Here is a 22,196-nt window from a genome sequence, read left to right as displayed (position 1 = left end):
CGTTCAGCCAGCTCTCGCACCCAGCCACAGCTGCGCCCAGATGGAAGCTCTGGGTAGGTCGCCTAAACCACTATTTCACCGGGATCAGAGAGACCAACGGGACAGTGAAACGCTCCCTTCTGATGCACTTTGGGGGTGATGAGCACTATGAGCTGTTCGAGACACAACCCAACAAAGGAGCGGCACCTGAGTACGATTGGGCCATCACAGCACTTAACAGATACTTTGACCCACAGATAAACCCCGACTATGAGCGGGTCAAGCTTTGCCAACCGAGGCAGAAACGGTGGACATGTTCTACATCCGACTCAGGAAGTTGGGGCGCATGAGCACCGGCATTGACAAAAACAGGGAGATCAGGGCACAGATCATCCAGGGGTACAAGTCTGTCACGCTGCGATGCCAGATGCGTCGACAACCGGGGATATCTCTAGATGAAATCCTGGTCCTGGCCCGCTCACACAAAATGTTAGACAAAAGGGCTGAAGAAATGGAGGCCGTTCGAGTTAGAAATACTCCGACCACGTCAACGCAGAAGATAGTCTAAGTCAAGGAAGAGACGGTGGGCGTCATACAGAGGCACCCCGTGCCAGGACAGAGGCAAGGCACTGGGAGCTGGCCAAGTGGCAAGTGTGGACATTGCGGATTTAACCACAAAGAACAAGATAGGTGCCCAGAGAGGGAACAAACCTGTTCCAAATGTGGCAAGGTCAATCATTATGCCAGCGTGTGCCGCGGCAGCGGGGGCGATCTCGAGGAGGTAGTTCCAGAGGGTGCCCAACAACTCTTCGACACCTCACGCTCGAAGAGCACGACAAACCGAGGGCACATCAGAACAATGTGCCACCGCATTTTATGAAGACTACGACAACACGTTTGTCTTCTCATTCGCAGAAAGGACAGGTCGCAAGAGGCGCCCACCCCCGATGTGCAACATCACTGTCAATGGAACCCATGTACACGCTCTGATAGACACGGGCGCATCGGTAAATGTGATGGACTCAATAGGAGCGGCTGTCACCCACACCCCGCATGGCACTTAGCTCGGCTAAAATTTACACCTATGGAGGCACGGAACCGTTACCTCTCTGGAGAATGATGGAAGTTGAAGTCTTGAGCTCCGAACACTCAGTAAGAACCAAATTCCATGTGATGGCAGGAAAGAAAAGGACGCTGCTGAGGTGCCACACCACAGACGACCTGGAGCTGGTATTCTTTGCCAAGCAGGTTCACGACACCCATGCGGAAGACATACTGAGTGAGTTTCCCCAGCCCTTCCCAGGATTGAGCAAGATGAGAGGGTGCCAAGTGAAGCTACATATCGACAAGGCAATCCAGCAAAGAGCACTCCGGCACAGACGCATCCCCTTTCACCTCCGCCCCTTGGTGGAAAAAGAGATACAGAACCTCGAGGCCTTTGGGGTCATAGAGAAGGTGTCGGGGCCCAACCCAGTGGGAGTCCCCGTTGGTAGTGACACCAAAGTCAAAACAACCTGGTGCCATTCGACTGTGTGTCGACATGAGGCTCCCCAATCAGGCCATCCGGAGAGAACGACACCTAACCCCGACGATGGATGACATTGTGGCGGACCTAAACAGCACACAGTGGTTCTCAAAAATCGATCTAAACTCCGGATACCACCAGTTGGAGTTGGCGCCAGAAAGTAGGTACCTCACTACCTTCTCCACGCAGATCGGCCTCCGATGGTATACCCACCTCAGCTTTGGGGTGTCCTCCACCTCAGAGGTGTTTCAAAATGCCATCAGGGAAGCCCTCTCCGGCCTGGTCGGAGTGATTAACTTGAGTGACGACATCTTAATATATTCACAAAGCTTGGAGGAACATCATATCTGGTTGAGGGCGACCCTGCAGAGGCTGTCAGACTGCAGACTCACACTCCACAAGAAGAAGTGCGAGTTCTACCAAGGGTTGATAGACTTCTTCGGATATGTCTTCTCACGAGACGGCCTCCGCGTCGACCCGCACAAGGCCAAAGCCATCAGGAGAGCCCCGGTTGCGCAGACTCCCACGGAAATACTCAGCTTCCTTGGGATGGTGATGTATTGCGGGAGGTCCATTCCGAACCTCGCCACCATATCAAAACCCCAACGACCGCTGACAAAGACAGGCACACCGTGAAAATGAACGCCCCAAGAAGAATCGGCATTCCAGGACATTAAAAAAGCTCTCCTGGATCAGACGACAATGGCATACTTTCACCCCAAGAAGAAGACAGAACTCGTGGTCGACGCGAGCCTGATCAGGCTCGAGGCAGTCCTTCTGCAGGAGGACTCCAGGGTAGTCCATGCCCTGGTGGCATACGCCAGCCGATCGCTATCCCCTACTGAAGCCAGATACACTCAAATTGAGCGGGAAGCCTTGGCCATAAGATGGATGTGCCAACATTTCCATGTGTACCTTTGCGGTGATCCCTTCACGATGATAACCGATCACAAACCCCTCCTGCCGCTGTTTAGTGGGTCCGCACTTCTAGCTCCCCCAAGAATTGAGAGGTGGGCGATCCAGCTGAAGGCGTACTCATTCCAATTGCTGTACAGACCAGGGTTGGCAACCCCGCTGACTTTCTGTCAGGACACCCCACGGTGGAGCACAGTGAGCTGACACAGGACACAGGACAATGCCACCAACGCCGAGGCATTCATAAACATGTTGGAAGACAATGCATGTCCCGTGGTAGTGACAAAAGAAGATCGTTGCGATGCCACAGATGAAGATGACACCTTGAGAAGAGTGAAGGAGGCCTTGGAAAAAGGGCAATGGTACCGATTCTTAGATGGAGTCTCTCTGCTCACCGCCGAGGATCAGAACTTCCGACGTCAACTCTGGAGGGTATGACATGATCTCGGTGTCAGTGGGTCTGGACTCATATTAATAGGGCAACGCATTGTCGTTCCAAAAAACCTGTCCCACATATGGTTGTGCTCGCACTTCAAGGATATCAAGGCACTGCAAAGGCCAAGGCCAGGCTACGTGCGAAGGTGTCATCAACAATGTGAGTTAGTACTGTTTCAGCACTGTGCCCCGCTCTGAAACCCAACTTGTATAGGTCAAGGAGCTGAAATTTCTCAATGTGGTTGCAGAGCTGTGTGGGAACGCCTTTCTCGAGCAGTCCTGCACCCCGCCAGTCCACATGGGCAGAATACAAGATATCCCCATGCAGCACCTACCTGGGAACAGGTGAACTCTGGGATCTGTTGTTCCGATGAACTACGGATGGTGAGCGGACACTTGATTGGGAGAGAGTGGGTTCCCGCCAATTGGAAAGTGGCAGGACAATTAAAACATGGGTATTACAAGCCTCCTGAACATTTAGGCATCTGACGAAGGCCGACTGGGCTGAGATGCATTATGCCGCAATATCAATAAAGGAGCTTCCTCAGAATCCCCTGTGTGGCCTCTGCTCTTTCATCTGGAGGAGTTTCGCAAACCTGTGAAAGTTGCCAAAAATAAATTGAGCAGTAACCAGGTTCTGGAGTGCCGCATCCTTTGAAAGTGTGTGTGTGTGTGTGTGTGTGTGTGTGCGTGCATGCGTGCGTGCGTGCGTGTGTGTGTGTGTATATATATATATATATATATACGCACAGTGATGTCTGTGTCATAAAGTCGAAGACAACACAGTAGCGGTCACTGGTATTGTGAAGTGGTGAGGTGGGTGGAGGGGCACTACAAACTAAAGAAAACTAAAGAAAAGCGAATTATAAATGTTAAAATTACACTTATTTTTTTATTTTAATTTTCTTTGAAAAGTTTTATATAGCGCTACTAGACCCGGAGGTATCAGAGCGCTTTACATGAGTTACAGCGAGTTACAGGTTACATAGTTACATCAATTAAATCAAAGAGTCACAGGGGGAGGAGGAGGGGGAGGGAGGGAATACACAACGGGAAAAATGAGGAAAACAATGTCAGATGTCCGGCTGGGTAGGTGTTGGCTGAGGGGGTGATACCAGGGCCAGACTCCTCTTTAGCTGCATATGACAGCTCCACTGGGCATCGGCCAAGGTTGCTCGTGTATCGAGGTGAGTACAAACAGTTTTGACGCCCATGGGACATCGTCAAAGGTCCAACAGAAGTTCAGAGGAACCTTATTTATGAGTAGGTTACAGAGCACTTTACATTAGGCCTCACAATGTTACAGAGAATGAAAACAAATACACATTACGTCAAAAATTAAGCAACAAATTGGGAGAGGAATGAAAGGTGAGACAAATAGAGAGGAGGGGGGGAAGGGGGAGTGTGAAGGGGGAGGATGAAAGAAAAGACGGCAGGAGAGACGAAAGGAAGTCTGCCCAAAGACCGACTGGGTAGGTGACGACCGAGGAGGGAATCCACAGCTCATCACCCCAATAGCTAAACAGGTAGCTCCATCGGGCATCAGTCAGATTGCTAGGTCTCAATTGACAAGGGAAAGTTACCAGAAGAATGTCCAGGGGATAAACAGGGTGGGAACTATGAGCAAGGACGGGTGAGGGCAAAAGTCAATAGCTGGAAAGAGGAGAAGAGTAGAGAGGCTGGGGGTAGGGAACATGGTGAAGAAGAGAAGAGAGAAAAGTCCAGTAGAGAGACACAGGAGAGTTTGTCCAAAGACCGGCCGGGTAGGTGATGGTCAAGGAGGGAAATCCATAGCCCATCTCCCCTTTAGCTCACGAGGTAGCTCCACCGGGCGTCAGTCAAAATGTCTACTTCTCAGCTGCCGATGGAAAATTCTCTGATTCAAGTGTCATGAGCAGGGTCGGGTGAGGGCTGATCCAGAACAGGACGATGACCAATGATTTTAGATCAGGAGAGATACTTGACCCTGTGGAACGTCCCACCAGCTCAGTTTGGGAGTGCCCCGGTACCTCAGGAGTCCCCCGTGGCGGTAGTCAGGACTGGCCCCAATCGCCTTCTTGGGGACAGGCACTGCAGCAAACTCCACCTCCGCCTCAGATGCAAGCATTGTGAAAGGCAGAGGGGAGGGGGGACAAGAAATCACAGTAGCCTTTCCAGCAGGAGACGTGGACTAAGGTCCAGCAGGTCGTTGGGCCAGAAATCCGAAGGTGTAACAGGTACTCACTGTGGACGATGAAGGTTCAGCTGAGCGCCGGGTGCTCCTCACGGCAGCGATGGCACAGGCCCAGGATTCTACGGCATGGGTCATCTATCAGCTCCCCAGCCGCAGCGACGGTGTGCAACCTAGGCTGGGTTTGGAATTTTGTAGTGTTGTTTATTTCGTTATTTTATTTATTTTTGGTATTGGTGTCCCACTGCTGGGGTTTCGAGCAGACTTCAGTCTTTCCATCGCGCATCCTGTACCCGCGCCATTTTAGGGACAAGCATGAACAGAATGGTGGTGGAGTGCCTGTAATTGTTGCTCTTACACTAACCTGCTCCGACTCCCGCCACCTTGCTCCTGATCCTCGCATCCTTCTCAGGAGCCTGCTGCACACTGCTCTGTCTCCCAGCTCCTATTCCCAGCACTGCTCACATGTTGGTAATTAATATTCCCAGCATGTGAGCAGCACTGGGATTGGCCTGAGTACCTCGGTTCGGCGCTCAGACATGGACTGGGAATCTGTACTACACAGCTCGATGGAGAAAGGCTAAGTGCGCAGGACGGTTTTGCTGGCTGCAGAGGGCCGGCCAAACCATCATGGGCACTTGGTAGTGCCCACCACTCCTCCCCCCTCCTCCCTGGTGCTGCAACTGTAGCGTCAGGATGAATGGCCCCACCCCTCCCTCGGCTCGCAGCCTGTAGGACAACAAATAAAATTATAATAAAAATGTTTTATCATAATTTTATTTCTGTTGGTCCCTCAGCTGGCTTTCAGCAGGGGGGGTGAAGCTCCTGCGCCATAACAGAGGAGCGGCCCCTTAGACACAATTAATAAAGTTCAGCGTGTCCACGAGTGATAGTTCCCTACACTGTAGTCAAGGGTCCTCAACCAGATAATATTTTATGGAGTCTACCTAGGAGCACCAACACCCAGACGCCTGGACACACGTTATAGAGACCAGGGAATACTGTAGGAATCCTCCTAACTTCTAGAGGCATGGCTGACTGAACAGAGAATACTATAAAGAGTCCACCCAAGAGCAAGGCAAGACCATCTCCTGAAGGCACGGTCAATCGACTAGAGAATATGCGATTATGCAACACCACCCACATATCACAGTCTAGGAATAGTGATGTGGCTCTCTTCAACAAAGAACATGGGTCATTCAGACAAGATAGTTTGAATACTTTTCACTCCACTGGGGTTTAGTAGATTAAGCATAGTAAAGTGGCCTAGGTAATGCAGGCAGTTTAATTACATTTCAGATCCACAAAGCCTTATCAGAGTAGGTACATTAAGAGTAGTTCAGCAAATTGCATCAAAGATCATGGCGGTTCAGACAAGACATGGCAGTAGGAGCGGCCCGTGAAGGTAAGAGTGGTTGGGTGGGGTGAGGGGTGATTTGACAAATGAGAGCGGGAGAAAATTAAATAAATAATCACATAGCTAGACAGAGAACCAGGGCAAGGGAAATGCATAACATTAGAAGTAGATCACTACATATCTTCCCCCTTTTAATATTAACAAAATGAAATGGTATAGAATTATATAAACGTAGGAAGAGAAGATAAACATCCTAGATATAAACACCATATAACAACAGAACTGAAAATAAGAAAAACTCTCCTTTTGTTGTAATAATAACAAAATAATGTAAATGTAATAACAGTAATGTAATAATAATAATGCAAGTAATAGACTGAAAGATAGAAATAAACAAATGTAAACAAATAGCAGGACCAGGGAATATTACATGCCCTCTACTGCATGCACAGTAATATCTGTACACTTACACCTACCGCACAGGGGGAATCCTCCTCCCTATACATCCCAGTTACCTCCAAAATTAATGTAAAGGGGGAATCCTCCTCCCTATACTTCTCAGTTACCTCCACAATAAATGTAAAGGGGGAATCCACCTCCCTATACTTCTCAGTTACCACCGAAATCAATGTAAAGGGGGAATCCACCTCCCTATACTTCTCAGTTACCTCCGAAATCAATGTAAAGGGGGAATCCACCTCCCTATACTTCTCAGTTACCTCCGAAATTAATGTAAAGGGGGAATCTTCCTCCCTATACTTCTCAGTTACCTCCACAATAAATATAAAGGGGGAATCCTCCTCCCTATAAAACGCATTAAATACCAAACTAATTTTAAATAACACTACTACGCAGCGCACATTAAAATAATGGCTATACATTGCAACCACCAAAAATAGCACTAGGGCCCTAAAGTGATGGTTACACACTACAATCTTCAAAAATAGCACTGTGGCCCTAAATAATGGGGACACACTACAACAACTAAAAATAACACCGGCCCCCTAACCAGCCCACAACTTCACATAATACCTTGAAATATCAATATATGCCCTTCTGTATGTAAAAGAACTGAAATACTCACCCCCACAGTGTTAAGTAAGCATCAGACCCCAAAACACATTTTACAACATTTAAATTAAACAAAACACAAAGCGCCGCTCTAGTGAGCACGCTAACATTTCAAAGCATCACCATCTTCCTTTCAAAGCTCTACAAATTACTCGTGTGTCTCTGGTTTCGCTGTGTTTCTTTTCTTTGCTTTAAGCGAATTAGAGCACAAAACGTGGACAAAATTTTCTTTTGGTTTTGAGCAACTCTCTGTCAATGCTGGAACTAAACGAAATACTCTCTCTGAAGTTGATGTTAGGCGCTTGACAAGTTTTCCCCATTAAATATGTGAATACAAAATCCATACAGTATTCCTTTTAACGCTTCTTCAGTGACGTTACTATTTATGTGCTTTTGAAGATCACCATCAAAACCAGCACTGGCTCAATTCTAGGCTTCCCTGGCGCTACACTCTCTTTCTTTGTTAATGGACGTTCCGCTTTTACGCTAAATCCACAAGGTGGCGTTGTTGTCACAGATTTAACATTGCCTGCCACAAAGATGTCTCAAAAACTTGCCTGCTTCACGGCAACGAGATCATAGACCAGCACGACAGCGTGTGAGGAAACTGAATGACAATGCCCACCTTATCGCCTCATTTTAATCTTCGAGCCGGCGGCGTTACGATGTATTCCAGTAAGCATAGGAACAACAACAATATGGCTGTTTCACGTTGTGAAAAGCTGCGCAATGACGTGTCCACCCTAGCAACACGGAAATAATTACTTTACCGTGACGGTGCACTGCCGCTCCACCGACACCCACGGAGATTCCAATACGTCATCAGTAGGAGGAAGACAGCACCCAGGGAAGGATCTCTCCACACAGCAACGGTAAGAAGGAGTTTGATACATTACTCTGAAGGAGTTTGACACGTTTCACCTCTCTCTTCAAATTATGCCAATGTCTAATTTTCTCACTCTCAGCTGCCTCACGAATTATTTACAGCTTGCCTCAAGTTCATATTTAAATCGGTAAAGTTACTTGTGAAACGCTCTTGCTTTGAATTAAAATCATAACATGCAGCTTGTAATGTCGAGTCGATATACTTTTGAGAAAACATGGATTCCAATTTAACAGAATATCTTTACTCATGTTGATAGCAGTGCGCACGCGACCAAGAGTCATCTCCAAACACTGGGGCTCAATGTGTACCCCCGACTAATACACTTCAGAGTCATCTGCGACATCCATCTGTGAGGCATCAAACACGCACCATGACTTCTCAGCCAGTTTCAGGGAGAGCGTCATAATTTCCTTGCACCGTTACAATAGTTAAATTGTTCAGCTTTTCACATCAAATCAAGCTTGGGAGTTGACAAGGTAGGTGAATCTGGCATCTTTAGTTTCCAGGGCGACCGATCTCAGGGTCACTGGTGGGGCGGATGCCAGATAATTTAAATAGTTCAGTGTCTTTAATAAAATTAGTACCTTTAGTTGCAGTTCCAAAATTCTTCTCCTTTGCACGCGTAAGTTCGTCTCCAAATCGTCGCCAATGTAGAAATGAAAGAAGTCTCATAGACAGGATCTTGTAGTTGTAGTTTATTCTTCAGTTACACCATTACAGGTTCCTTTGTAAGTCTTAATGTAAGCCCCACAAGGAGCAGCCTCCTGGCTACTCAGCCCATCTTCTCCACCTGTCACCCTTCAAGTACCAACATCCCTAACATTCTACATGACATCACATAGCTAGACAGAGAACCAGGGCAAGGGAAATGCATAACATTAGAAGTAGATCACTACACAGTTTTAATGGGTTTAGTCGATTATATATAGTAAGAGTAGTACAGTGAGTTACACATTTCCCAGTCGCCGGGTTCATAAAAGCACTTTAATTAGATTTGAAGTCTAGCTGGCCTCATCAGAGCAGGCAAAGTAATAGTAGTGTAATCATTAATAACGTCCCACTAGGACCAGGCGTGGGGAGACGGAGAAGTTAAGCAAACGTTTTCTATGCCCCTTTTTATGCAAACACAGACAATATATTTTATGTGCACTACAGAGCGACCATGGATGAACCAAACATTTTTTGCATTATACAACCAGTCTAGGTCCACCCTAGACTGACAGAGGAGGACCCCCCAGAGCTCTGAACCTTGAGCTGCAGGAATCAGTGTAGTATAAACAACCATGGGAGGATTTCCAAGGTATTTGTAGCGCAGGGTGTAATTATAGGCAATCCTCCAATATCTGTTGATTCAGCATCAGTTTCCCTCTTTCAGAGCAGATCGAATGCCAAAGCAACACTGGTGCTAACTTATTTATAACTGTAATATAGGGTAAACCCAGCTCACTATGGCATATATCACTTGAGCAGCTGGAAGGTAGTGCTAAAAGCTGTTTAATAAAAGCATCCTCGGCTCGCTGTATCTCGTCAGCTTCCACCTTACCCCAGACAACTGCCCCATAGGTGTGCTGTTGATCTTCAGCATCTAAGGGATAGGTTTCTTCCTAAAATTGAACAGGGCCAGAATAGTCTTTTCTAACATTCATGCCCTGTTTGACACCATGTGTTTCCAGGAGTGTATAATGTCAAAGAGAATCCCTAGATATGAAAGGTCTCAGTCTCATTCACCCTCTGGTTGTTGATGCTAAACACTGGGTGTTTCTTTGGGCATTTCCCACAATTAAGTGTGAAAGTTTTACTTTCATTCACCTGTAGGTCCAACTCTTTCATACAGATTGTATAGTCCTCAATGAGTCCCTGCAGTGCTCGACCAGTCCTTGCTACAAGCATGGCGTCATCTGCATGGAGGAGTATTGGGAGGGGGCAAGATCCAATACAGGGGGCATCTCTGGGCCTCCCCACTAGGGCTGATTCCACTCTGTTATAGTATAGGGAAAAAGGAAATGGGCAAGGACGCATTCCTGCCTCATGCTCAATTCAATATTAAATTGCTTAGTGCAGTCACCTTACAGACCATAGCGCACACAGGCGGTCGCCTCCGAATACATCTGTCCTATAAAGGAGATAATGACATCCTCTATACTCATCTCCACCACTAAGAGCCCACAATTTAGAATGGGAGGCACAATTGAACACAGCTGTAAAGGCCATAAGAGCCCAAAAAAGAATACCTTTCTTAGCCACTAGGTACTGGCCTATCAGCATACTCAGGTTTAGGCACCGGTCAATAGTACCCTGCCCCTTCTTAAATCTATACTAGGTATCTACCAGAATGTTTTTTCCCTCCGCCCAGTCCTCCAGTCTGTGTAGCAGGATACGCCCCATTAGTGCTGCTGTGGAATTGAGCAACGATATATGGGCATATAGTTCTTGGGGTTAGACTTGTCTCCCTTCCTACAAATTGGCACAATTACTGATTGCCTCCATGATGCTAGTGAGCTAACCTTTTCTATACACCATCTCACACCGTGATACCGTTACAACTCAGGCATTACAACGCAAGTCGTTACAACAACTTGCGCTGGAGGGCGCTGGAATTAGGAATAGTATGATTTACTATTCCAACTTCACCCTACGTTACAGTAGGGAAGGTGTTGAAATAGTAAATCTTACTATTCCTTAGATTAGAGCGCCATCCAGTGCAAGTCAATGATATCGTGGTGGCAGAAAACATTTTCCTGAAACAATTGTTGGGGGTTCCAAAGGGGACTCCTAACCAAATAGTGCACGAAGAAACCGGTACACCTTTTATTAGTGACACCTTAGCACTACGGCCACTAAATTTTTGGTTAAAATGTTGGCTTAATAAAGAATTGATTTTAAACCACCTACTCCTAAGAGAAGCAATATCTCTGGATAATATGCTTAAAATCCCTTGGCTAAAATATCTGAAGGACTGTTTTTTTGCCGTGGGGCGCTCAGAACTTTTTTTTAACCCTGAGTCGATCACATCTGCTGATGTATAGTCTGTGAGGAAATCCTTTTCCTTAGCTCGACAAATGAATCGTGAACAGGCGGAATTATTTAAACCGAGTGTTCGAAAACACGTCATGTTGAAAACTACACCTTTAATGGAGCCCTATTTATCTTGGCCCTTGTCGGGCTTCGAGCAACACTTGTTAATCAGGTTCCGGCTGGATTATTTTCATTTTCTTTTAACTGTTCCACAGGGTTGTCATCGTGGTCAAGTGCTGCCAAACTGCGGCTGCGACAATGTGTCTCCGCAGAATTTGGTGCACTTTTTATTTATTTGCCCCTTTTACGATTTACCCCGGAGGTTCTATCTAAAGCCTCTTTTAAAAAAACAGAACTTTACCCAGGTTAGACCAGCCCTTTGTTATTTACAAATGTTAAACCCCGAAAGTACTTTATTTTTGATGGGTTTTTAAAAATCTGCCTTAAAACTCAGAAACACCAGGGCGAGTTAACTGTTTAGAATTGCTGCTATCATGATACATATTTAATTGTGTCTGTTGTTATTAATACATACTTAACACTTGGGTTTTTTATTAATGTACATCAAGTTTTTATTTGTCAATGTGCTTTTATGGTTCTTTCTGTTTGAAAAACCGAATAAAGATTTTCTATCTATCTATCTATCTATCTATCTATCTATCTATCTATCTATCTATCTATCTATCTATCTATCTATCTATCTATCTATCTGTCTGTCTGTCTGTCTGTCTGTCTGTCTGTCTGTCTGTCTGTCTGTCTGTCTGTCTGTCTGTCTATCTATCTATCTATCTATCTATCTATCTATCTATCTATCTGTGCAAGTCATTGTAATGACTTGCGTTGTAATGCCCGCGTTGTAAAGGTATTGATGTGAAGACCGCGATGTAACCCATGTTTCCCTATCCTAGAAACACTTGAGTAAAGGATCCCCGCTATTAAAGCACGAGACTCCAGGCTAGCTCACATTTCGTTCATTTTTCTCAATTTTATGGACCCTGCCTTTTTGTGCTTTATGCAACCTTTACCAAGAGGTACCGCGTAGAAATATATTAGGAGGCAGAAGGGTGGACATGGCCTGCACAGCTCTCTGGAACTCCCACCCTTCGCCCAGTGCTCTAACAGTGTGCTGGCTCCATGCCAAGGCCTCATCATGACCTTGATGCCTTAGGGGGATGTTGTAATAGATGCACTTCAGTGGCCATGCTGCCGTTGTCAACAGAATGCAAATGCAATTAACAGATGGATGAATGAAGGTGCCTGCAGTCTGAATGGGTCAGGATGTTCTGGAAGAAAAGGGGGAGAGAGGCAGGGGCGCTGGGGGCCCGATCAGGTGGGATTTTGTTTTAAAATTCATTTGAGTACTCTCGGAACCAGGGCCTTTTGTACAGAAAGTCATGGAAATATACACGCTGGTAAATAAAACACTGGCAGAGGCAACAATAGAAATACATCCGTGGGCCACTATCTAGCTGGTGTTTGCGGGTAACACCAGTTCTGGGCTGCTGTCCATCAATTTCTTGTTCAAATAGTTTTTCCCTTATACAATGTGCATCATCAAATGGTTTTGACTTAATTTCTTCATCGTACTATGATGTTTTCCCCTTCTTCACTGAGCACTTGGGTCCGTTGAGTACTTTCTGTCTTGCTGCCCAGCATCTTGGCGGATAGTAACCCATTAGTCTTGCTTTAGCATCTGACAAGTCACAGAGTACGTTCAACACCTTTTCTTCCCTTTATTTCCAGGTGTGTCTTGGTAATTGCTTGTGTGATTGTCTTCTCATGAGTTTTATGGCACATTAGAAAGTTAGGAACGAAGTGGAACACATCTTTCTTCTGTTCGCCGACTGACCTGTTCGTGGAAGCAAGATGTGTTCTGCTTAGGATTGTTCCAGTGGTAGTAGTCCATTTGTAGCCAGGGTGAATAGCCTCCTCTCCACAGGATTTGTCACATAGAGCTGTGCGCACTGAGAGCCATCTAACAGCGCAGTTGAGCTGCTGCATGGAAGCTGTTGAAAGCCTTCAGTTTTTTCTTACTTGGAGTCAGGTGAGAGTGTTTGCTCAAGTTGGAGGTCTCTCATGAGGCCAGAGCGTTGCAGCCCTCAGGGTGCTCTCTTATGGTAAGGGGTTACCTGGAAGGGTCTGTTCCACACGGTTACTTGATCTCAGGGTAGAAAAAAGATAAACAGGTGGGCACTAGGCCTATCCTGAACCACTGTACCTTCCACCTGAGGGTCCCTTGGTTGCCCCACTACTCCATAGAAAGGAGCAGTTCAGACTCACTGGTGACATTATATCCAAGACGCCAGAAAAAGGGCAGTAAATGCGCAACCGAGATCGATTACCACTGCCGAGTCACCAACCTTGTGGCAGTTCCCTACAAAATCCCAAGTTGGTGCTGGCTTTCATGATGTCAGCTGGTAAAGCCTGGATAGAGTTCTGGGATGGGAGTCTGGGTCCCCATCTTCTGCAATGGGGTTACCTGTGAGGGTAGAGAATTGATTTCCTTCAGATTAGACTCCCAGGTTCACATTTCTCGCTCCATGTGAAGGTTCTCCATTCCCCCTGGTTTACAGAGGTGCTCCTGCATAGAGAAGATGCAGCGTCAAGGCGCAGGTTAGCCTTGAAAAATCAACCAGGAAGGTCTAATGTTGTCCTAAGTCCAGGGTACTGTGCCACTAGGGCTGTCTAAGTGTGTTGACTACCTGGCTCTACGTGTTATAAGGGTAGGTACGTTTCGGAAGGTGTGGGTGGCCAAACCCCCCGACAAGTATGCCTCTATGTATATGCTCCAATGAGGGTGCCATCTGCCATAGACTGCCACCGTTGCAATGAAGGTGTATGGCATGCAGGTACTTGATGACTGTACTTATTGGAGGAAGATAGGCTGGAAAAGGAAATGTTGTTCATGGACAGTGGATGCATTAATTATGGAAATGCTCATTGAAGAAGCAGTGCACATGTGGCACTTCATAAAGGCTGCACACTCATTCAGGCGCGGGAAGCACACTCCTGTCTGGCATCACCTCCCGTAGCGCAGGGAGGACTGTACCATGTCCCTTCCCTCATTCAACTATGGTGGACCGGGATGTAAGAGGTGACTCAAGCTTTAATGTTACTACTCGTACTGTAATTATGGTTATCTTGACTTCTATTTTATTAAGAATACATTTATCTTCGTAGGCACGATGGGTTTCTGGATACAAACAATAGCATCATTTACAGACCAAAAATGACTAACAACCAGCCCTTGCATTGACACACTCTTGAGTCTGGTTTTATTCACAATGCTTTCACACTCATTCTTTACATTTCTCATGTTAAATCAATAATTTAGCTCTTCAAGTGTAGTTTCTCCACATATATTATATTGTTGGATTAATCATTAAAATAACTTCTTGCCAGGTCACTCCTGCTTCAGAGATGGCGATCAGATCTTATACCAACAAAAGGCGAGTGCGTTCGGGAAAATGAATGCGAAATGGGGGATTAAGAAGTTCAAAAATGTCTGGGCTGCCTATTTTGATTAAAGTTTCGAACACAAGCTTATATTCTAGGAGGTACTCTTATTATGCTGGAATCTTATTCATGGTTGCATCTCTTGATATAATTGCACATCTTCTTGGACTTGATTGCACTATGGACACCCATCTATTCGCACTTTATTACACTATAGACACTTTAGTTTTTATTGCTAAGTATTTGAAGTTGCTTTTATAGGTTGAAATATGATCTACGGCGCACATGTTGATATCTCTGCATATTTTAATGTACCGAAGGCTATATTCGATTTTTTAGCTTGTTTTAAAATAGGCAGTCAAGGTTGTATTGGATCTTGAAATACTAGCCGTAGTTTTATTTAAGGTTATATTTATAAGACTCACTTGCATGTATTTTTCAATGCATTATGGGAACGTTTGCTATAATTTCCTTAATGTCGATGTGATATGATATCTGGTCTCTAATGTTCTTTTTTTCCTAGGCCAACTGGATTTTGGTACTGTATTAGACTTTGTGGTGTTGAACGGTTTTTATTATTTGACATTTTGAATGAATTGTATGGATGAATTTATAAAAATTTCCTGATGGATTTCAATAAAAAACTACATTTTAAAAAACTTCTTATTAATTGGGCTCTTAACCCTCAAATTAGCCTGCCTTCTCTAATACACACCCTCCAGCCCAACACTCCCAAAGGTAAACACCTTACCTAGTCTGTGCAATACGGTAAGTGCAATTGGTTTGAAACCTTCTCCTCCCCATCTCCTATCATCATAAATATTCTTTAAAAAAAGACTGGGAGCTAATAACATTCACAAACTTATTGCAAGTATCCTAGCAGAGCACCACGAAATGAAAAAGAGGGCAATTATTGTGTACAGTCAGATTACATTTTTTTATTTTTTTGTTTTATTCTCTGTCCCATAATAGGCTGGATGGAACCCTGGAGAGAGTTGACAATCCCTGCATCCCGAAGGGGAGTTATGAGTTACTATTAATTATTTTAAGAGTCATATTACTACAAATGTATTTCTTGGCTAAAGTAAACCGTGGTGTATATTGGCAGCCTCTCACTTACGGGTATTTAATATAGTCTCGAGAGGACCGTCTCTGTGCCAGATTTCAGGAAAACCTGCGCTTATATATGTGAGCTCGATGTACATTACATTTATGCAAATACATTTTATGGATATGAAAATCTGGACCTACATTTGATTCTCCACGTCTCCCTGCTCCCTTAGTATGAAGTTGAAGTTGGGCTTGTAGTGTTGAGGTTGCTACTTGGTGCCAGCTGATGGACCTACTGTGGACCCAACAACCACTATCCCAATTCTGCAAGTCTAGAAAAGCATGTTCAAGGAGGTCTGGCTGCACCTCTCCTAGTTTCCCAGCCATGTTAAATTATCTTGGATGTTACAATCTTCTAAAACCTGCCTCTTTCCGTCCATGAACTGAGGAGTCTCTTCCTGCCTTTTAATGGTTGAGTCACGTGCCGCGATTGCATCTTCTGCTGACCTGGTCAATCTTTGACTTCCTGGCTCCAGTGATCGTTCTCATGAGCCTGCCCTTCATACAATAGAGGCAAAGAAAATTTACGACGGAAAGAATAAGGCAAGCAGTCATGACATTGAGCAATTAATGTAGTTTTGTGCCACAGTTTATTTGCTTAAAAGCGCTCGTAAACATTGAGGCCTTGAGTTTGAAGAAGTCATCCATAATAAGCAAAGCTTGGTCAGAAACATTTGCTCTCCTCTAAAATCCCTGTACAGTAAAATACAAATCTGATTTTTTCATAAATCACATACAATAAATAATAAAATCCTTCCGAAGATCAAAGTGCAGATTGGGGGTGTGGAAGGGTCTCATAAAAAAGTGCTTTTCTAAGAGCTTGTGCCTTTGCAGTTTGTTAGTAATAAATGCAGTCTTGGTGTGGCATCTTGGCACTCGGGGAACCTTTAAGCTGTATGGCTGGCCAACGTGCCAGGATGGACACAGGCCAACGTGCCGGGATGGGCACAGGCCAACGTGCCGGGATGGGCACAGGCCAGCATGCCAGGATGGACACAGGCCAACGTGCCGGGATGGAGCACGACAAACAAACATCTCATATCATTTCTCAGAAGGAAATCGTGCACTATTGTTACTGTATGCTAGCATCACGCTTTCCAGACTGCCCATCTCAGGTCACACAGATGAGAAGATCGAAACATCCCTCTTTACTGCGATAATCGCAGCAGCACCGGGGGCAGCCATGGTCCATGCTGAGAAGCTGATTGCATCTCTCTGAATGCTTTGTATCGCCTTCTTTAAGGCAGGGTGAATTTCGGGTCACGTCGTGCGCCTTGGGCTAGACAAATGTGAAAGGTAACAGGACCTGTTCTCCTAGCAAGGTTTTTACACACCCTCGCCCAGCGCTGCCCAGTCGCCATAGCTTGGCAGTGCCTCTCATCTTGGGTACCATGTTGCGTGCACAATTAGATTGAAGCACTTGTTCATGCAGGCGAGCTGACATGGTCGGCATATCTGCATGAAGAACGGTGTGGCTCAAACATTCACCTAGGGGTACTGATCCCGGCGCATTGAGTTTGCCGATATGGATCAATACCCCATACAAGGAAAATAAACAAATAAATAATCCATTTATTGAGAATTAAAAACAATAATATACACAAATAATGCACGCTGCATCTTCTAACAGGTGAAACTGATTGGAAGTAATTGTGTACGTAAATGAAGCCTAGCATCACATCGGCTTCATTTCACGTTCTCGGTTTGAATTCCTCGTTTGCAATCGCGCACTTTTTTATGCTTTCCTTCTGTTTTTGCAAGCAGCAGAGGTAAAACTTCCGTAGTCCTCCTAAATGCCGTATAACTGTTGCATTAATTGTTGTACAGCATCTGACAGTTCTCCAATGAGGCTTCGTTTTAGTATTTACTTGCCTGTGGCTCTCGCCAGAATTGAGGGTCATCCGGCGCTGAAGAAGTTAAGAAATGAATGTAAACAATGCATAGTAAAAAATATAATCTTCTTAAAAAAAGAAAGAAAAAGAAACTCCTTTTGGCTGATGGTGACAAAGTTCGCAAAAGCAGATTGTTCAAACGGAACGCTTTCCTCGTTTTCCTTCGTAGTTGCATTAGTGGTGCTTTGACCGGGCCCCGCGCTCCGGGGCTCAGGGGAAAGAAAGTCCAGGCTCCTGTCAGGAGACAACGACCCGTGGGGGTTCCTGGCTGCCGCTGTTAGAGTTGTCGGGTGAGACTTGAGCCTGCGCAAAATTGATGAATACCTGAAATATGGGAATAAAAAGGGTAAATATATTGAAGAGAGGCACAGCGATATACACCAATCTCCAAAATGAATTGCTGAACTCATTACAAATGACTTTTCTTTGTTTCTCTGGGACTGGGCTTGCGCAGTTTGCCAGAGCTGAGCCTCGGCTGATACCAAGCTGAAAACATGTTGCTGGTTGCCCACCTGCCACAATGCCACTGAGATTAGAGGGCCAGAAGGTCCTTTGTACCAGGGTAGACTTTGTAACACTCTTTTAACATGTTCACGACTGTCAAACACTGTCTGACTGTTGCCCCTGCTGCAAGAGTAGCAGGAGTGACAACTAAAATGGTAATAAAATGAATTTATTACCATTTTATTATTCACTGCTGCTCTCAGTCCGAGCCAGGGCCATTGCTGCTAATGTTCAGCAGGGGAGGAGTGGTGCCCACTCCTGTTCAAAGAGCGCATGTCACTTTGGCCAGCTGTCTTGCGACGGCCAGCCTGACATGCGCTCTTCAATCCTTTCCAACACAAGCTGTCTTAGACAGCTGGGCGGAGAAGACGCACAGGCCCCCAGTGCCTAAGGAGCTTCGAGCCAGCCGACTCCAACCAAATCCTGGCGCTTCTCTCGATCTGCTTTACATTATAAGCAGCGTCTGGAGAGGTGGAGCGGAGTTGGCTGAGACTCCACGACTCACACTGGGACTGCCGTAGAGGACACTGAGGATGCTGGGTTAAGTAACATTTAAAAAAATAAAATTTGACCCACTGACAGGCACTGTGAGAAACTCGCACTGCCTTCAGCCTCAACTTCAGAGCTCTAAATCTTGGCATTAATATTGTTAACGAGCCATGATTGAGAGGTTTGGCACTGAGACTGTAGTCAATTATCATAGTGCTTTTCACTGTGTTAAAACATTGACTTCATTTCGGCACCTCTCCATTTCTAAATATCACCGCCCGCCACTGACAATGACCCCCCACGTGCTGGGAGTTAAAACTTCCAGCGATTATGAGTTATTTGATTTTGAGAATAAAACTGTCTATGCCCTACTTTGTAGGCTTGTTGCTGAAAATCAAAAAATATGCTGCCCGACTGCCATTACATTTTTGTGTAAAGTACTGAGGGGTACATTTATCAAAATATCATGCAACGCAGTGCAGCAAGACATCGTGCTGCATTGTGTGACAGATAAAGGGGCGGAATGCACCATATTTAACATTATATGGTGCCTTCCTTTCCTCTCCTATTATTGGCACACCATAGGCTGCATAGCGCCAACATAAGTACCCTTGCACCAAAGTTCAAGGTTGCCTGCATTACAGGCACAATTGTTTTTCCGAAGGAAGGAACACCTTACCGCACAAAAACAATCCTCTCGGATCCTCCCCTAAACATATTTCTCCTTGTTACACCTACACTGGAATGACCTAGCATTTTGAAACATTCCCATATCTATCACTCATGGTAAATCTGGCAACGTGCCAAAGTCCAAGGGTGAATGCGTAGGAGCACCCATTCACTACCTATGGAATACTACTCTGGGGCAAAGAACGGAAGGAATGTGTGCTGTCTTGTGTTACTCCAGATTTATCAAAGCACAGCATGGCCACACAAGGTGGCCTTGCGTAGCTTGGTAAAAATAATTTTAGGTTTTGCGTCGCCCTGTGTCTCCTTGCATAACGCAAGCGTGACGCAAAACCTTTGATAAATATGCCCCCGAATTTCATGTTGATGCAAACACTAACAATGTAAAGATCCAAACCAAGATGGCAGGAAATCTGTAGATATGGCAGGTGGTTCACTGCTGGCAGAGGAGGGGCTAGGCTACACCTGCAGGTTGGCAGGCTGTTGTGGAAGCTATTGGGTCATCATCAGTCTAAAAAAATTGGATTAAAGCAAATATATTTTTTGGTCTTAAAAATCACACACAGCCCTATTGTCCCTGGCACTTAAGGAAACTCATTTGTGTGTCTGGATGTGCTCCTTTTAGAAGGTCAGAATGTGGTCACTCACACTGAAGTTAACCAATGGGTAAAGAAGCCTGGCCCATTGCCCCTCACTCTACTGTAGTTGGTGGAATTAAAATGTGAATGATACAACAGAGGATTAAATGAAGAGGAATTGCTGAAAGTAAGAATAAAATACATATAATTTTTGTAAAACCAGAAGGTCTTGGCTAACTCAAGACCTAAAGAGTCTTAAAGGACATTGGCTTTGGCTCTTGTTCCTATGCCACTTATATACTAAACACCGCTTGAAAAACTGATTTTGCCTGGCTAATGTCAGAAATTTTAAAACATAGAAACCACAGTCATTGTAGAACACAGTTCACCTGTAAATTTGTGAGAAAAATTGGCTCTTTTTTAATGTTTAACCATCGTTGAGTTATGTGTTTTTACTTCCTAAGTGCAAAAGTGGCCTCTTTGCAGTTTAGCAGCGGACTGTCATCTCTACTTCACCACAGAGACTATAACCAACTATGACTGGCTATGCAGTGCATAATCCACTGGAACAACCCCCCCCATTGAGTAATAAGATAAACCCACCCTTCCCTTTGTTGTCGGTGGGAGCCTGGGGACTGTTAGGCAGCAGAAGGGAGAAGGCCACCCAGAACACACCAAAGATGGTTGGGAGCAGGCACAGATGAGTGGATAGCTAATGCAGCCTGCAACCGTGTCAGAGGGAGGCCCACAGTTCTCAGTGGGAGGTTGGCAGGGTCAAGTACAGACAGTATTGGTGCCCTGCCTGTTCTTTCTATGGTAGCTGCAACATGTTATAAAAAGGGCTCCTTCGTTCCTCAGGTTGGATCCAAGAGATGCACTGAAGTCTCATTGTGGGGCTGTGATCATTATATGAGAGGGCTCCCTCCTCCTGTGTCTGAGGGAGGGGAGCCATTTCTATAGCGTGAAGGGAAGATGGCTCTGTGATACTCCTACTCATTTGTCATATGTTACTACAATTGATGAAATGTTCTAATTATAGGCGTTCAGACAGCAGAAGGTAGCTCTAATAAGAAACTATGATACAAGCCTTTTGTAGGAAAGTCATCCTTTTTGCCCTGATCACCTCCAATGTTTGACTGATGCTGGTGGTTACTGAATCTAAAAGTGCCCTGGGCACTGCTAATCTGGCCCAGTGCCAGTGCTCTGCCCTTAAAAGTTATATGAAAAGGGGTATAATTCTTATTAGCCAAGACAACCTACCTATAAATCCCTAGCATATGGTAGGGCATAAGGGGTTTGAAGACCCCAGTGGACTTAATACACTATGCACTACTGTGGTGTCAGGCATCATTTTAAGGCCAGACCTGCTTTGTAGGCTGGTTTTAATACAAAACTCCGTCCAAATTCAAATTTGGAATTAAAAGTATATCCGAAGTCCAAAACTACCTTTTTAGTACATAAGAGTCACCCCTAAGGTCTGTTCTAGGTACCCTAAGGGGTACATTGTTATAAAAAGTAGTGACAATATGAAAGAGGTTTTATATGCCTTGGTAGTGAAAACAAGCCAAAGTTGTTTTTCCACATTGTAGTGCTAATAGCCCCATAGATTAAAACAGGCAGGCTTTATTGAAGTTAACTAAAATCTAACATTTGATTGGAGTTAGCTAGCAATACGATTCAAATTATCAAAATAATGGTTTCAATAAATCAAACAACTTGTCAACATTGAATTTATTATAACTATTATAGGAAAGTAATTGCAGAACTACAGTAGCCAAGATGCTGGAGTTGAGGATAATTGAGTCCTCTGACAGTCCATGGGCCAGTCTAGAGGTACTGGTGCCCAAACGTGATCCCCAAGGCGGAAGGAAAAAATTAAGGTTTTTTGTGGACTACAGAGGTTTGAATGTAGTCACCAAGACTGATGCTCTCCCCATACTTAGAATGATGAGCGTTAGGAGCTACAAAGTACTTGAGTACCTTTGATGCAACCTCAGGTTACTGGCAGATTGTCCTAAGTCCAGAAGCACTGAGCATTTTCTACCCCAGAGGCCAGTTTCAGTTCAAAGTGATGCCCTTTGGCTTATAGAATGCTCCTGCCACCTTCCAAAGATTGGTGAACAGAGT

At 45.1% G+C, this 22,196-nt stretch overlaps 1 protein-coding gene across 1 annotated transcript in view; it reads right to left on the bottom strand.

Annotated features, from left to right (window-relative positions):
- Positions 1-16,490: 16,490 nt before the first annotated feature.
- The window catches only part of LOC146857855 (uncharacterized), a 651,000-nt gene continuing 645,294 nt past the window's right edge, over positions 16,491-22,196 (bottom strand). Inside the window, exon 57 of the mRNA XM_085648551.1 lies at positions 16,491-18,135. Coding sequence (XP_085504677.1) covers positions 18,049-18,135 — 87 coding nt within the window. The 3' untranslated portion in view covers positions 16,491-18,048. The remainder of the gene's footprint in view (positions 18,136-22,196) is intronic.

Source organism: Triturus cristatus, chromosome 3_2, assembly GCF_964204655.1.
Source record: "Triturus cristatus chromosome 3_2, aTriCri1.1, whole genome shotgun sequence".
Lineage (NCBI taxonomy): Eukaryota > Metazoa > Chordata > Amphibia > Caudata > Salamandridae > Triturus > Triturus cristatus.
Note: the sequence above shows the minus strand (reverse complement) of the source record. Positions and strands in the feature narration are given on the sequence as shown.